This window comes from Nannobrachium achirus, assembly GCF_963921795.1.
Source record: "Nannobrachium achirus genome assembly, chromosome: 5".
Classification (NCBI taxonomy): Eukaryota; Metazoa; Chordata; class Actinopteri; order Myctophiformes; family Myctophidae; genus Nannobrachium; species Nannobrachium achirus.
The window spans coordinates 12392226-12409524 of NC_137814.1; the positions used below are offsets into that span (position 1 = coordinate 12392226).

At 42.7% G+C, this 17299-nt stretch overlaps 1 protein-coding gene across 2 annotated transcripts; it reads left to right on the plus strand.

The window, feature by feature from the left end:
• Nucleotides 1-624: 624 nt before the first annotated feature.
• Nucleotides 625-11427, plus strand: alg3 (ALG3 alpha-1,3- mannosyltransferase). Of its 2 annotated transcripts, XR_013962040.1 has the most exons (10): nucleotides 625-956; nucleotides 2081-2180; nucleotides 2304-2451; nucleotides 3262-3422; nucleotides 3925-4045; nucleotides 4989-5194; nucleotides 6381-6456; nucleotides 6874-7019; nucleotides 8399-9679; nucleotides 10280-11427. XR_013962040.1 is itself a non-coding variant. In XM_080725452.1 (9 exons), the coding sequence occupies exons 1-9, from the start codon at nucleotides 728-730 to the stop codon at nucleotides 8604-8606; spliced, it is 1395 nt and encodes a 464-aa protein (XP_080581578.1). In that variant the 5' UTR covers nucleotides 625-727; the 3' UTR covers nucleotides 8607-11427. The 2 variants fall into 2 exon arrangements, 1 of the variants encoding a protein (XP_080581578.1); XM_080725452.1 differs by having other exon boundaries at nucleotides 8399-11427.
• The last annotated feature ends 5872 nt before the right edge of the window (nucleotides 11428-17299 follow it).

A 17299-nucleotide genomic window follows, 5' to 3' on the forward strand; every position in this document is an offset into this window, starting at 1 on the left:
CAGGAGGAGGTGGCTGTTTTTATGGAGCAATGGCACAACCATAGGGTGCAACCGAGTGCATCTCTCCACTCTGGTGCAACTCTCCAATAGATGGCTCTGACTGAGCGAACTGGAAGCTATTTGTGTCACGTGACAGGAGTCCGGGCCTTGTTGCCATGTTTTATTATTATAAGCAACTCTTATGCCTCATTCACATACAGAAAAGCCAAGCTAATGGTTTGCTTGGTAATTCAATGTATTTTCTGTGCAAACCAGCTTTTAAAATTTCCAAGCTGGAAAAAAGCTTGGAAATTTTAAAAGCTGGTTTGCATAGAGAATACATTGAATTAGCTCAACGTTGTGATCTTGTAGATCGGTTATTTTCAAATAGCGGTTTCCTAGACCACTGATTCTCAACCTTTTCAGGCCGCAACCCCCACAACACAATAATCATATTTTAACTGATAGGATTTTTGAGTAGCCTACATTTTGATACCAATACTTTTGTACGTTTACTCAAGTGAAATTTTCATACAGGACTTCTACTTGTAGTAATAGAGTATTTCTACATTGCAGTATTGATACGTTACTTATTTCTCTCCCGAAGCCTGGCAACACTAGTGACAGGAGGAGGGGAGTCCGGGTTGTTTGCCACGCGTGTTCCGGTCAGTGTGTGTGGTTCTCTCTATCTCTCTTTACGGTCAGCTCCCTTGTTGTTTCTCAATTCTCTAATCCCAGAAGCAGAGAGATGGCACCAGGAGGCGGCGGTGCGAGCCGGAGACGGTCCCCCGCCCCGGGTCCGGGCCCCGCCGGCCCCGCTGGCCCCGGGTCCGTGTCGCCGGTGTGGGGCGCCCTGCGCGCCCTGTGGCAGGACAAGCACCTGGTGGTGTTCAAGGCGGAGTACACGCTGTTGGTGTGCGCCGTGCTGTGGCTGCTGGAGGTCTGCGTCAACGTGTGGGTCATCCACGCTGTGCCGTGTGAGTTAATGCTTATGCTAAGTCCCGTTAGCATGCTGCTGTGATCATAGAGTATGGCTGTGATGGCTAAATCCGTCCCGTGCGTTTGTTTTGAATGGAGGAGGGTGGGAGGGAGGGAGGGAGGGAGGGAGGGGAGCCACCAGACCCGCGTCGCACACTTGTTGCTGTATTGCGGTCCTCAAACCTTTTCATGTCAAGGACCCCCACATTGACATTGGCTAATAAGTGACATGGGCCATATTGTAAAATCTGAGAGTGTACAAATTAATGCAGGTCATTTGGTTCCATTCTGTGCACTCTGTGAGTTACAGACCCATAAGGGTCCATTTGGTTCCTAACTGTGACTTTGCTGGGGACCCCCTGGAACTCCCTCAAGGACCCTTGGGGGTCCCCGGACGGCCGGACCCCACTTTGAGAACCAATGATGCACTGTACATCAGTATCAGACTTACCATTCAACTTTCTTGTTTATTTTTATGAGTAGTCCCCCCCCCCCCCAAAAAAAAAAATTCCATTGATTACTCGTGCCATGGAGACTTGAGTTCAATAATACTTTTTTGTATTTGTCTCATTCCTAAGACAAAATATTGGGTCCCCATCCGGAATCAAAGTGGATACATTTATTGTAAACAAATTATTGTCTTAGTAATGCGACAAAAAACCAAAAAATATTATTGAACTCAAGTCTCCATGGCATCCATGGCATGAGTAATCAATGGAAAAAGTCATTTTGGCGGTGAACTACTCCTTTATTGACTGGCCATAGCCACAGCTTTTGTAGCAAATGTAGAAATATTAGTGTTATAAGTGCAGTTAAGTCTCTTGTTATTATTATGGTGCTTATTAATCCCTTTACTCCCCAATTTTGTTATGCCAATTAATTCCCCCTCACACACATTCGTGTGTTGTCACTGCTGTTGTGTCCTACTGGCTCACCTGCCAGTGACACTCCCTGCCTCGCCAGTCTGTAAGATTACGTGCAGAGACAAATATCGCTCTTCCTCCCCCGGTTTTCCTCCCCCGGCCCAAACACGGGGCCAATTGTGTTCGTACTTTATAGACGCTCGACAAATGCACCGGCTTTGTAGGTCACTTGCATGATAAATTTGAATATCTTCCCGCAGACACAGAGATAGACTGGAAAGCCTATATGGATGAAGTGGAGGGAGTTATTAACGGTACCTATGACTACACCCAGCTGAAAGGAGACACAGGCCCTTTGGTGTGAGTATCATATACGTATCACTATGTGACACAAAGTGGTTGAGCCCCGTAGTCAGCATCTAACCTACATTAAGATGTAGTGGGAGTGTCTTCAGAGGAACATGTCTGTGTGTTTTCCTTCAGGTACCCAGCTGGCTTCGTGTACATCTTCACAGCTCTGTACTACGTCACCAGCCACGGGGTGAACATTCGTCTGGGCCAGTATGTTTTTGCTGGCTTCTATTTGATCACTCTGCTGCTGGTCTTCAGAATCTACAACCGCACCAGAAAGGTATGTCTGCTGTTAGTTTTTGGGTGGATTAAAGCCCGGGGTTCTCACTTATTATCGTTCAACAGTATTATTAGAATGCAGAAGTACACTACAGTTAAGCTCTCGAACCCAAGAAGTATGGAAATGGAAATCTTGCCAAAACTAGAAATGCTGAATCGTGGTTGTATGCTTCTGCCAACCATTTGCAGTTTAAAACATATATTATTCATATTCTGTGAGGTCAGTGGCCTTGCCCTTTGACCACCAAATTCTAATTTGAAGACATTTTCTTAACAGTTTGGCTGCTCTTGGTAGCCAAACACGTTCACAGACGAGATAAGGTTTCCATGGTAACCCGCATCTCAGACGCTTGCTACGGGTGCTGGTGAAAGAAAAAACTGCATACGTCATGACCCAACGCAGCCAGAAGCAACCGAGAGCGGCCATTATCCATTGACTCCTATTCTATACTGAAACATAAAAACGGCTTTATCTCGAAATAAGGTGCAAATAACGCCGAGGAGGCCGAGATCAGCTTGTCTTCACGGCGACACTATGCCGTGATGGTCGGCCCCGGTTAGGATTTTAGTTTTCGCGACCGTTTGTAAACAAACAGATCTCCTTCCTGGATCGTCAGTGTACACCCACGTGCACACGCACGGAGCTTCCGGGGCTCTTCAAAATAAAGCGCAAGTGAATGGTGGCGTCCTGAGTGTTAAGGCGTCCCTGTGATATATGAAGATGTTTAGTGAGACAGACGGACAATCTGAAATTGAGCCATGGCTTTTACCAGTGGAGGTTATGTGGGTGTTTGCATGTGTTTGTGTCCAGGTCCCTCCCTATGTGTTCTTCTTTGTGTGCTGTGCGTCATACCGAATCCATTCCATCTTTGTGCTGCGGCTCTTCAACGACCCAGTGGCCATGATGCTGCTTTTTGGAGCCGTCAATCTCTTCCTGGACGGACACTGGACCCTCGGCTGTGGGATTTATAGGCAAGTACATAACAGTACAGTCCCCTCGTTGTCTTATTGCAGTCAGTCTCCTTGTTGTCCTATTGCAGCCCCCTTGATTCCAGATTCAGGATTGTTATTGTTGCATCTCACAGTATACGAATATGATTAGACTTAAAAAAAGAATGGTGACAACAACGGTACAAAAACCATCAAAGTACTGCTTGAAGGTGCTCTGTGCATGGTTCCATATGTGCATGTGCACATTGGGCAGTATGTGCATATACATAAATATCTATTTACATGCATCTCTCTGTGTAATGTGCATCATAGTGGGCATATGCTGTCCTAGTGCATAGGTGTCTTACATTTATTGTACTTGTCTCACCAACAGGTCCAGGGACCCTCTTGTGTGGGTTCCAAATGGACCCTTACAGGTCTGTAACTCTTGAGTGTGCAAATCCGTTTGTACTCTCAAGAGTTATGTGGGTCCACTGGCCTAGTTGAAATAACACTTCTTTCTCCCTCCCTCTCTCTCTGACAGTTTAGCAGTATCTGTGAAGATGAATGTGCTTCTTTTCGCCCCTGGCCTTCTGTTTCTTCTCCTGTCTGAGTTTGGTTTCATAAGGACAATCCCCAGACTGTCTCTATGTGCAGCTATACAGGTACATAGAGTATTCATTAAGGAAAGGTCATTTTCTAGTCAGTTTCAGCTATAAATATTTAAATACATATATCAATTATTATCTTGTTTAACTGTTCTGCCGCCGTTGACAGTCCTCACCGTCATTGAAAGGGTTAATACCATGGCGCCGTTGACGGTGAGGACTGTGAATCTTACTGTATATACAGTAAAGATATTATTACTTACTTAATGTCGCTCCGGTCCCGCTCGCATCGGTAATGTCGGCGATTTGTTTACAACGCACGTTGGGCGTGCACGCGAAGTGAAGCTCCTCAATGTTAAGTCAATGGAGAGGCCCATAAAGAAACTTCATTTAAACAAAATAGCCATTTTGAGACATTTTGCAGCAGATCTAAATGTAAACAAGGCACAAGGCAGGGCGCAGCCATCTTCATCTTCTTGTCCCACATTGTCATGTGACTAGATGACGTAATCGTTGCCGTCAAGTGATAATCCAAAAAAACAAAAACAACCCCCTTCCAGCCCTTCAAAATAATAGCGGCGGCCTATGGAGGAAACCGCGTGGCACCGAGGCACCAAGCAACCTTCAGATTAAGAGGCACTAATTGTGTTAATGGCTTTGTTTGTATTTTATATTGTCTCCTTAGTCATAAATGTCACCAAACTTACCTGAATAATTGAAACAGTGGAATCAGTGTAGGGCTCAACACCATTGTGCGGCTAGTAAGTCATGGATTGTAATTTTTCCATCCTGTTTTGGGGGGGCCAAAACAAATGCATTCAAACGCAATGATAACCTAACTTTGACAAAAACTTACCAGACAATCATATTGATGGGTATTGGCTACCTATATATCAACCAAGTCTCTGCAAATTGATTTACATACCGTACTGAAATGAATGAAATTCTGCTAACCAAACACCACCTCACTCTTCCTCTTCCTCACCTTTGTTTGTCACAGGGTTTGCTGGGCCTGCCCTTCCTGTTGGAGAATCCCGTTGGCTACATGAGCCAAGCGTTCGACCTGGGACGTCAGTTCATGTTCAAATGGACGGTCAACTGGCGCTTCCTGCCCGAGTGGCTCTTCCTGAGTCGCTACTTCCACCTGCTGCTGCTGGCAGCACACCTGGTCACGCTGCTGCTGTTCTTCCTCCGCCGCTGGAAGAGGTAAGACCAACTGACGCTGGCTGTGCCAAGGTCGTCGAGGGCAGAGCCAGACCGTGATGTACTGTTGTAGGGCTGTCACAATTATTACATAATCGTCTAATCGTGATTATTTTACATTATCGCAATTATTTTGTCATAATCGTCATAATCGTGAATGTTGAAAAATGTCAGAAATAGTGGAAATAGCAGATCTACAAGCTCACAACGCGTCGCATCGCGACGCGTTGTGAGCTTGTAGATCGGCTATTTCCACTATCAATGTTATTTTTTAAGTAGTAAGTTGTCAAATATGTCAGTAATTTATTTGTGTGTTTAGGTTATGTGTCATATCTGCCATATCTGCAACTTCAAAGCCTAAAAGCCAAACAGAAATGTAATTATCAACGACAAAAACACAATTAAATCGTTAATCGCCAATTATTTGAGTGACAATTAATTGTCATGTAAAATGTCATATTGTGACAGCTCTATACTGTTGTTTTATTTATTCCCCACAACCAAGGATTGGACGATATGAAAATGACATGTTACAATTATTGTGGTAAAAAATAATTGTGACTAACAATAGTGTTAACGATAATCATAATATCCTTAAAACTTCAAATGCCACTTTTGTTAAGTCATGGGCCTGCTCATAGTAATATTTCATTTCAGAAATGGGTCTTTCTTGGAGAAGGTGGAGAAAGTAACAGCTACTCAGGTTTCCAAACTGTGGAATAACCCCCGCCGCAGTCTGAAAATTCTTTAGACTACCTCACCCCCCTAGCACTCACCTCTCCTTGTATCACTTCTCACATTTTTGAGAGATAGCCGATACAGTATTAGTTACTTGTTCGTGTTTTTAGAGTCAGGTTTTTTTCTTGACCACGAATGCTCAGAGTGTCGTTTAGATGTTGTTTAGCAGGATGCTTCTGTAGGTTAATTCTTTTACACAGTATCCTAGTTTCCTTGAGGCACTACACTGTTCTCTCTGCACTCTACTTAAGTGAGGAAACGGTCACTACCTTGTATGTTGACTAGAGTTCATGCCATTTACTGTGATTTCACACTTGTGAATCGCTATAACCGATACATTTTAAAAGCAAGAGCGCAGAGTGTATTGTATACACTCCCTCCAGTCCAGTTGAAATCCCACCGATGACGTTTGCTTCTGAGAATGACACTCGACTTTCTCTCTGTTGTCCAGACCTGGAGACAGTGTTATGGAACTTCTCAAGGAGCCAGGCAAGAGGAAAATCCCTGCTGAGAAAACGACTGCAGATCATATCCTTTTTTTTTTGCCTACGTCTGGCTTTGTGTGTCCCTATTCATGGGTTGCATTTGTAGTCCTACAGCGGCCATGTTGAGGACCAACACAGGTGTTCTGATTGGCATAGAACATTGATTCTATGCCAATCAGACAATGGAAACACATGTGTTGGTCCTCAACATGGCCTGCTGTAGGACTACAAATGCAACCCATGAATTAGAACCCAAGAGCCTGCTGGGAATGTGAAGAGGATACACTGTATGTTTTGAACTGTCTGTAATAATGTAGGCCTACTTCACCTGTTGGCTCCAAATCCTAGCTGCAGTTAGTTGGTTGGCAAGGAAACCTTGTATGCCCAAAACTGTTCTGAAGATGGAGAAAATAACCTGTGTTCTAATGCAATTTTGTGTGGGGCCTTAACGGAGGATCACAGATCGTGCTGATCCTGTTCACGTCTAACTTCATCGGCATTTGCTTCAGCCGCTCGCTGCACTACCAGTTCTACGTGTGGTACTTCCACACGCTGCCCTACCTGCTGTGGAGCGGCGGAGTCAAGAAGCTAGCACACCTGCTCAGGTGAGGAGCCAGGGGAATGGAACCACTTGGACCCCCGGCCTCTGTATTTTACGCAAACAATTGAAAATGTGTGCAAGGTTTTTTTATTTTTATTTTTTTGGACCCGATGTCTTCTAAAATCTTCTAAGGCTTTTGAAAACACATGTTTCTATGTCAGTGGTTCCAGGGACCCACAGAGGTAAAATTTGAGTTACAAATGCTCACTTTAAAAATACATCTATACCTACATTTTAAAACTGCAGCCAGCGGTTTTTGTCAGTTTGTGTGTGACTCAGACACGACCAAATGCAGCACTCCAATTGGCTAGGAAGATCACGTGGCAAACGTGCCGACGTCCTCACGCACACGTCCTCACGTCACACCAGCGCCACACAAAAGTCAACACAGAGAGAGAGAGAGAGAGAGAGAGAGAGAGAGAGAGAGGCTTTACAGTCCGTGGGTCTAAACAGAAAGTGAAACTTTACAACGAGAGAGAGAGAGAGAGAGAGAGAGAGAGGCTTACGGTCCCCGTGGCTCTAAACCGAAAGTGAAACTTTACAATGGCATGGAGAAAGGCAGCACAGCAGTCCTCAATTATTCATTACTAGAGGTTCACGGCCCTTCGGGCCGCTCACATCTAGAGTCCACGCCCGCTTCTTTACTAAAAAACTGTTTTTTTCAACAAAAAAAAAGTGTTTTGAAAAAAAAAAAAATTACAAAAAAAAGAAAATATTTAAAAAAAAAAAAAAAAAGTTTAAAAAAAAAAGTAATAAAAAAATAATAATAAATTTACAAAAAATTTTGGGGGGGGGAACTATTGTGGCGGAACTATTTTTTTTGTACTTTTTTTTAGTAAAGAAGCGGGCGTGGACTCTAGATGTGAGCTAGTACTGTATATTCAAAGATCGCAAGGATTTTCCAAAAATAGCAGATGTACAAGCTCGCAGCCACGCTGTGAGTTTGTATATCTGCTATTTTTCAATGGTTAAAGCATAAAATAATTCCAGATCGTAATTTCTTGAAAATGGGGCTTAAAACTTGAACCCCAGTGTCCAAACTCCAAAGCGAATATCACTTGGTATTTAAGATAAGACATTGCCCTCAATACCCTCACAACTGTCTACTTCTCCAAAGTGAGTGACAGCCACACCCAACACTAGATGGAGCCAGTGAGCCACCATGATCTGGTACCATCCAAATATAGAACAAACATGGGAAAGTTCTCATTATACTGCTCTGCCACCAACATAAAATATTTCCAGATTGGAGGGGGGGGGGGGGGGGGTCCCGCACCGCAGGGTAAATTTTTGGGGGTCCTTGACATGAAGTTTGAGAACCATTGGTGTAGAAGAAAAGACGCAAATTCTTAACATCGTCGCCAATTTCTTTTTTGCTTGCAGGGTGCTGATCCTGGGTCTGATAGAGCTCTCGTGGAACACCTATCCGTCCACCAACTACAGCTCCGCAGCGCTTCACGTGTGTCACCTCATCATGCTGCTGTCCTTGTGGCTGTCCCCGGGCCCCGTCCCCGTCCCCGTCCCGCCGTCACAGCCAGCCACGCCCCAGGAGGACACGACGTCGTCATCAGCCAAAGCCAAGCAGCAGTGATGCGCTGCCCCCTTGCAGAGCCCAGAGTGGGGGGTCCTAATCAGCTGGCTAGCGCACACAGCAGTGGGTGGTGGACAGAGTACACAACCAGAGTGTACTGTACTTGAGGCGAAGGTCCTAATAAATACTCCTGGTCAAATATATTACCCCACTACCTGGTGAAAGTTGCTCTGTCACACACCACGTGTACCTTGAGTTTAAGTACTGCAGTACTTGCTTTTAAAAAAATGCTTAGGTAGTACAAATTACAAGGTACAGTTTCATGTTAATGACATTTTCCAAAACTATTCAAAGATCTTCCTGGAGAAAAAGATAAACCCCATCAAAAATAGTGGAAATAGCAGATCTACAACTCTTGTAGATCTGCTCTTTTCACTATGCGTAAATGTTCTTTACACTTCCTTGAAATGAAATCAAACGTACACTAATTTGTCTTGGGAGTGAAAGTCTAAAAAAAAAGAAGCAAATACTCAAAGTACAGATACTCATGAACTTTATAACTGTCCGTCCACCACACTGGCGCACAGCCTCTAAAGTCCCTCCTGTTTGCACGCCTCCACTGGAAGACTGACGCAGGACCACGTCCCTGGGGTGTCTTAAATAGGAGCCAATAGATGCTCACTGCTTTTAATGTGAAGGAGAGCTACGGTAATACGCAGTGCATTGTGTTTAGGTCAATTTACAGTATGCTTTGAGCGTCTACAAGTGTCTGGGGAAAGATTCAAAGGTTGCAAATGCTTAATAAATGTCTGCGTACTGTGATTGTTTAGGAAGATGCACGAGACTGCATCCACTTCCTTGTTTACGTTTTGTAGCAACGGCTGCTACGTCGGCGAATCGCAGACAGTAGATGCTCGAAACTCGGAATGTTGTGCGACGCGTCGTTTGAAACTTGTCGCTCCAAGCATACATACATTGGCCTTTAGAGATGGAAGGAGGAGGCAAGGAGACGAATAGGCATTCTCAGGTGTTTTTTTTTGTTTTGTGTTTGTTTTAGTTTTGTTTGTTTCTTTTAGATAATTGAACGAACTTAGGGGCTGAGGAGCGGTTGTGAATGTTTTGCTGTGGTGAATGTTACCTTAACCCATTTAGAACGGGTACACATTTTGTGTATCATTATTTTATGCTTTAACTATTGAAAAATAGCAGATATACAAGCTCACAGCGCGGCACTGAGTGCCGCGCTGCGGGCTTGTAGATCTGCTATTTTTGAAAAATCGTGAAAATTAGCATTTTGACCCGATTCTATAAGTGTCTTTTGAATCCTTCTAAGGTTTTTTGAAAAACCTATGTTTCTATGTCAGCAATCTGGCCAGCCATCGTCAAAGAAAAGGTCCTTTTCACTTAACTGGAGCTCAGTCAGTCTGTTCTTGAGAGACTACTATGTCAGTGGTTCTCGAACCTTTTCATGTGAAGGACCCCCAAAATGATATGTATTTGGCCACGGACCCCTATCTCAAAATATCTAGTTCCAACTTCCAGGGACCACCCAGAAGCAAAATTTGAGTTAAAAACGTTCGCTTTGAAAATACATATATTCAAAGATTTGCACACATTTTCACAACTTTTTCAAAAATAGCAGATCTACAAGCTCACAGCGCGGCACTCGGTGCCGCGCTGTGAGCTTGTATATCTGCTATTTTTCACTTGTTAAAGCATTCAATCATTTCTAGGCCTAAATGGGTTAATGAAAAGATTTTTTACGTGTGTGTGTGTGTGTGTGTGTGTGTGTGTGTGTGTGTATTGGGTATACTGCATATCGTCACCGTCGGCCAAAACGTATCTCAATATTTCAACTTGTATGTCGTTAATGCCCTTGTTCATCATACTACAATGTGACACAAAGACAGCAGATTTACAAACTCTCAATGTTACGCAGTGCAATGTGTTTGTACTGATGTTGCTCTTCAGATTTAAGTGAAATTGAAAGTACCGTAGTTTTGTGTGGGTTTTATAAATATTAAACCAAGGAAAGGAATTATCAAGAGCTTGTGACCCCCCCCCCCCCCCCCCCCATTTCTTGAAAAGTAAAAGTTAATTTGGACATGCAAGGTTTTCACCAGACAGCGACAGTTATGTATATTACCCACACACAAATCCCCCCCCCACACACACACACACACCAGTTATTTAATTTTAAATCAACCTTTTGCTCAGCAATTGCCACTAGGTTTCTAGATTTATTATGCAAAACCAATGCCCCAAATGGTTACTGTGTACATAGTTTAGAATGGTATCGTACTGCAAGAATGTCAATGTCATACTAAGGAACTTGAGCCTCACAGCACACGTGTCCACGTATCTGATAAGCTTGAAGAATTTCCACAAGGTTACAAGAGCTATTCCGTAATCTACAGTACCTGTCTGCTACGGTATCGTATTCCGCTTTAGAAGTGACGCCTGGTTTATGCTAGTTGCACACCAATGTCGAAAAAAAAGCTCCACAATCTGACAATGTGACATTGTCGGCTTGTAGATTATAGCTATTTTTGGTGTTTGACAGTACGAAGCCAAGTGTAAATCGGGCATAAGCTGCTGACAATCATCACCATTTTTCCATCATGTCTACTAGTCGTGTTTGTTTTTCATCGATTCATATTCAATAGTGAGTGTGGCTTAACACACTCTGCTATACTTATTCAATACCTGTACATTAAGACTGAAACCATGTATGTTTTGTAGTCGGCAGCCGACCTGCCAATTCAGCTTTGGTACAACTGGCTTGTTTTTTCTTTTTTGCATGCATGATTTGTTACACATGACACATGGACTGATTTTCAAATTTGTTTTATTTTGCAGATTAATAAACGTCATCTCTGTAATCAAACAATCTTTTTCTTTTGCAAACTGACACTGGTTCAGTATCACCCAATTAGGATCATTTGGCAAAGTAGCTACAATGGCTAGGAGCTAAAATCACTGAGTTAAAAGACTTTGCAGGTAATCAAGGCATGGTGTTGATTGCATAATCAGTACGTATTATTGTATATTTTGTATTTAATAAAGGACACTTGGGTATGTAAAGTAAGGGGTATTCTGCCGCATAGAATATACCATTCATCAGTAGAAGTTCTTAAGACATACTGTTAAGTATTACAAGGAAGGCTCTTGGCACTGGACTATGGCATCTGTTAGCCCTGTAATAGTTTTGACTCGCACAATTTTCAAATACTTAAGTCAAGAAGAAAATTGCAAAAACAAGCAGATAATAATAATCGCATAAATGTGTCCTACTGTAAATCAAATTACATCAACACATAATATAGATGGCTGCTTAGCAGAAATGTAAAAAATAAAATGTAAGATATTGCTTTTAAATATATATATATTTTAAATGCCTAAATAAAGAAAATGCTGCCATTTATCTAGCCTGGGATCTAGAGTTATTGAATGCTTTAACCAGTGAAAAATAGCAGATATACAAGCTCCTGCGAGCTTGTAGATCTGCTATTTTTGAAAAATCAAGATTTTTTTTTTGCAAGTATTTGAATATATCTATTTAAATATTTATTTTAACTCAGATATTTGCTTCTGGGGGTCCATGGAACAACATATTTTGAGATGGGAGTCTGTGGCCAAATACCTGCAATTTTGGGGGTCCTTGACAAGAAACAGTTTGAGAACCACTGATTTAGAGGAAGGATTTAGAAGTCGTGTCAAAAGATCGGGTCAAAGATATTCAAAGACTTGCACACATTTTCACGATTTTTCAAAAATAGCAGATCTACAAGCTCGCAGCGCGGCACTCGGTGCCGCGCTGTGAGCTTGTATATCTGCTATTTTTCTAAAGTTAAAGCATAAATTAATGGTTAAAGTGGTTGGAATCTAACGCGACTCAGGCGCGTTACAGGTATTTGAGTGGTTAAGTGAGGAAAACAAATCCAAACGAAGTGAATCTGGTTGCATCCCAGAGTACCATTTATCCACCATAGTGTGGTTCCTTTCTTCAATTAGTCTTCTGTGGCTGAGCAACCACTGCTTAGGGGAGCGCCTTGCTTTTTTCCCAAGCTTACGTTTGGGGCTTTCAGGAGTTGTGGTTACAGACTATTATATATAGCATTGGGAGATTGTGGAATAGATGTCTAGCTTGAGAGACTAGCCCTGCAACGAAAACTCAAACAATACAATATAGTTTCAATGTAAAGGCATTGCTTTGTTGAAGTCACAAAGACAGAAGTGAAATCAAGGATGCAACTATCAGTTATTTGAATGGCGGTTATTCTGTCGAACAAAATCAACATTTTTGTTGATCATTTCTTAAAAGTGACTAAATTGATTAGTCTGATTAAACACTGAAGCCCTACTTATTAACTTTGCACAACTACAGAAAATAAGTATGTAGAACAAATGTAAAGTTTTCAGTATCTTTTAAGAAAAAAGAAAAAAGCACTCCTAGATGCCACAGTTAATAACAGTTTTACTGAATTTGGCGTGAATCAATGTCAGGTGTGTCTTTATTTCTGTTGCGTGGATTCAGTCACCAGAAATAGCAGATCTACATGCTCACAATGCTTTGCTGAGCTTGTATTCTCCTATTTTTGGTGCGTGACGACACACACCACACAACCAAGGAACTTCTATTCAGTAAATCCATTCGTTATGGACAGTGTCACTGGACATAAAAAACAACAACAACATAGTTTGCAGTGTGAACTCTGCCATCCATCTTAGTTGGAACGATTTTTAAATGATAGCTTCATAATTATAGTTACTAGCGTCTAGTCGGCGACCTGGCCAACTCGGAACAATGTAAATAGGGAATGAATGCCCCGCCCTTTAATGCAAACCCCATTATACCTGTTTTCATAGGACCTGTTTTGACCATCTGTCTGCCTGTGTCCATTTATGCCCATATATGGAGATATCTGTATCTGTCTGTCTGTCGGCGTCCATTTTATGTCCATATAGAGATCACTGCAGTTATAGTTCTGGGTCCATTATATGCCCATATATGGAGATATCTGTCTATCTGCGTCCATTTTATGCCCATATATGGAGATCTCTATCTGTCTGTCTGTGTCCCTTTTATGCCCGTATATGGAGAACTTTGTGATTCTGCGTCCATTGTATGCCCATATATGCCATATATGGAGATATCTGTTTATCTGCGTCCATTTTATGCCCATATATGAGATCTCTGTCGCTTTTTCAAAAAGATGGTCAAAACGGGTCCTATGACAATAGGTATAATGGCCGGGGTTTGCATTAAAGGGGGAACCGGCACTGTGTCTGCAACACAGTCGGAGGCACAGACAGATACAGAGATCTCCATAATGGGAATAAAGGGACACAGACAAACAGATGGAGGAGGAGACAAACTTAATGCAAACCCCATTATACCTGTTGTCATAGGACCTGTTTTGACCATCTGTTTGCCTGTGTCCATTTATGCCCATATATGGAGATATCTGTATCTGTCTGTCTGCGTCCACTTTATGCCCATATATGGAGATCTTTGACCATCTGTTTGCCTGTGTCCATTTATGCCCATATATGGAGATATCTGTATCAGCTGTCTGCATCCATTTTATGCCCATTTATGGAGATCTATGCAGACACAGTGTCAGTTCCGGAAAATCCTGATGTCAGACATCAGAATCCGAACCTTTCGTGCTGGTTACAGAAAATCGTGTATCGGGTCGGGTCGAGGCCGAGCACTGCACTACCTGCTGCGGTGCGGTGCGTGCCGAATTTGAAATAGGGAATGAATGCCCCACCCTTTAATGCAAACCCCATGAATGCCCCACCCTTTAATGCAAACCCCAATATACCTGTTGTCATAGGACCCGTTTTGACCATCTGTTTGTCTTTGTCCACTTATGCCCATATATGAAGATCTCTGGACACACAGTACCGGTTGCGGAAAACTCTGATGTCAGACATCAGCTCCGCATACGGGCATTCATTTTATTCCCATATATGGAGAACGCGCGTGCCGGTGGGACGAATGGTTCTCGAGATACGCGGATTACATACATACATACACACTCACAGAGATTTTTTGTTGACTCATGTGGCGTACGTGATGTCAGAGCCTTTTATGAGGTGATGTCACAAATCTCACAATGAGTCAGCGCTTGCACCGATTTCAGTTCTCAGTCTTATGCCCATATACGGAGATATCTGTCGGGTCGAGGCAAGATGCACATATGTGTCCCAATTTGGCTGGGAGCCAGTCATTGGATTTTTATTCATTTTCATTTTTTGGTGATCATAGCTACAAAATGATATATTGGTTGTGGAGATTGACCCAACAGTTTTGAAGATATGGCTTATAGAATGATGCCAAGCTGAAATACTACTTTTGAGATATTCAATTTCTAAATAAATTTCTAACCTGCAAATGACCTGACGATCTCTCACATTAATTAAAAAAAGTCTTATTTACATGCAGAGTTAAGCTCTGGCGTTTAAGTGAAATGTAGCCTGAAATTTATGAAATGCTTTAGTGGCTTTATCACATTTTAGTGAAAAAAAAAGGGGTATTTTCAGTCCCTGTCTAAAGCTGTACTTTCCGAGATGACTGGCTCTCAGTGAGATTGGGACACATATATGGAGTTCTCAGTATACGGAGATATCTGTCGGGTCTAGGGTCTGTGTCCCTTTTATGCCTATATACGGAGATATCTGTCTATATATGCCCATATACTGTATGGAGATCTCTGTATCTGCCCATATGCCCATATATGGTGTTCTCAGTCTTATGCCCATATACGGAGATATCTGTCGGGTCGAGGCAAGGCCCGGCACTGCAGTGATGTCACAATGAGTCAGCGCTTGCGCCCGGCACTGCAGTGATGTCACAATGACCGATTTTGCGCCGATTTCCTCCGGAACAGCCTGATGTCAACAATCAGCCCCGCATAAGGAGATTCCGAACGTTTCGCGCCGGTTAGGGAAAACCGCGCGTCGGGTCGGGTCGAGGCCCGGCACTGCACTCCGTGCCGCGGCGGGGAGCGCGCGTGCCGAATCTGAAGCCGGCGGGACGAACGGTTCTCGAGATACGCGGATTACAAACACACACGCAGAGACTTCTCGCATTTATAGATAGATAGTGCAGTATGAACAACCCTTAAAAGTAGAGTAAGTGATATTCTTTGGTTAAAACAAAGTAGCTCTACATTCTGATAGTAATCATTCTATCAGACTATTAGTGCTTGTTCAGTAACAGGGGTCTTCAGTCTCCACAGCTTTTTAGTAAACAGAAAATACTTTTTCAGGGTGAGGTTGCCAACTTATTCCAGGTAACTAACTGGAAGGTCACCTGACACGTTGATAACGTCACCGGAAACAAAACGTTTCACTCTGTGTGTGTCAGCCAAACACATAAATTAACTGACGTCACGGACAGAACTGCCCATACACGGAGATATGCATGTGTGTCGTGTTTGCACCGCTACTTGGCACTGGTGCGATTTTTTTATGCAATAGACCAGGGGTGCCCACACTTTTGTGACGTGAGATCTACTTTTAAAATGACTAGCTCAACATGATCTACCCATCCAACATGTTTTAGCTGAGGGCCTGAGGGGGGCTTTGGAATAGCAGCACTGGCGTTACATTTTAGACAAACACACTTACTGTAAGGTGGAAATAAATGGGAAATACTGGGGGAAATGTCTTCATCCCATTCTGTATGGAAGTGGTAGGTTTTGGGGTTCTTTGGAATGCTACTGACTCTTGAACAAAGTATTGCATTGGAGGTTTGCCTACTTTAGAAGCCACGAAGGGAGCTGACAGGCCCTTCTTGATGTCATATTGACATATTCTTTTTATATTTTAATTATATATTTTTAGAGGCATGTCATGTGGTCTACCTGCACGCCCTTGGTGATCTACTGGTAGATCACGATCTACCTTTTGGGCACCCCTGCCATAGACTAACACTATAAGGCTTTTTCCTTATTCCTTATTCCACCACTTGTCCCATAGACTCTATGGGACGAGTGGTGGAAACTGATATCTTTTGAGTGGATCATGGCGATCCCCGTGAGTAAATTGGAGCAACGTGGAATATTATTCTATGATTTTCCAAATGTGGTGAATATCTCTGAAAGCGTGGCAGGGAGCGACATAAGTCGAGAAAAACAATGTTGGCAGTCAGAGCTCCGAAGTCCTGACGTCATGCTGCTAGATGGCGCTATTACCCGGGTTCCTGATGTTTTTTTGTATTGATATCCCCATAGTGTTCCAAAAATAAACAAATCGTCTGGGCGTTTCTGTCAGACTCTGCATCGTTTATGATATTCATTCATATTTGATATATCCTGTTTCGGTAGAAAGTTTATTTCATTCTGCCAGAAAAAGGCTGAAACTACACTTCTGGGACACTTCCGGGTTTGATGTCACTGTTCCCTACCAGCTGCGTTCATGGGAAATCTAGTCGTTGGGTTTTGTTTGACTCGGTTCTATCGTTTATTGTGTTACTCTTTGGATAAAAGTGTACATTTCCACCTTTAGTCGATGCTTCATATCCATATGAGTACAATCGCAGACGTGGTGTGTTTATTTTTGGAACACAGTTCTTATGCGAGGTGATTTAGATCACCTCATATAAGAACTTCCTCTAATAATGCCATCTAGTGGCAGTGGCGTCAGACTTCGGTGGTCTATGAGTTAACAAAAAGGACAATCACTTGCTGATTTAGGCCTGAACACATTATTACGCAATATTTTATGCTTTAAATATAAAA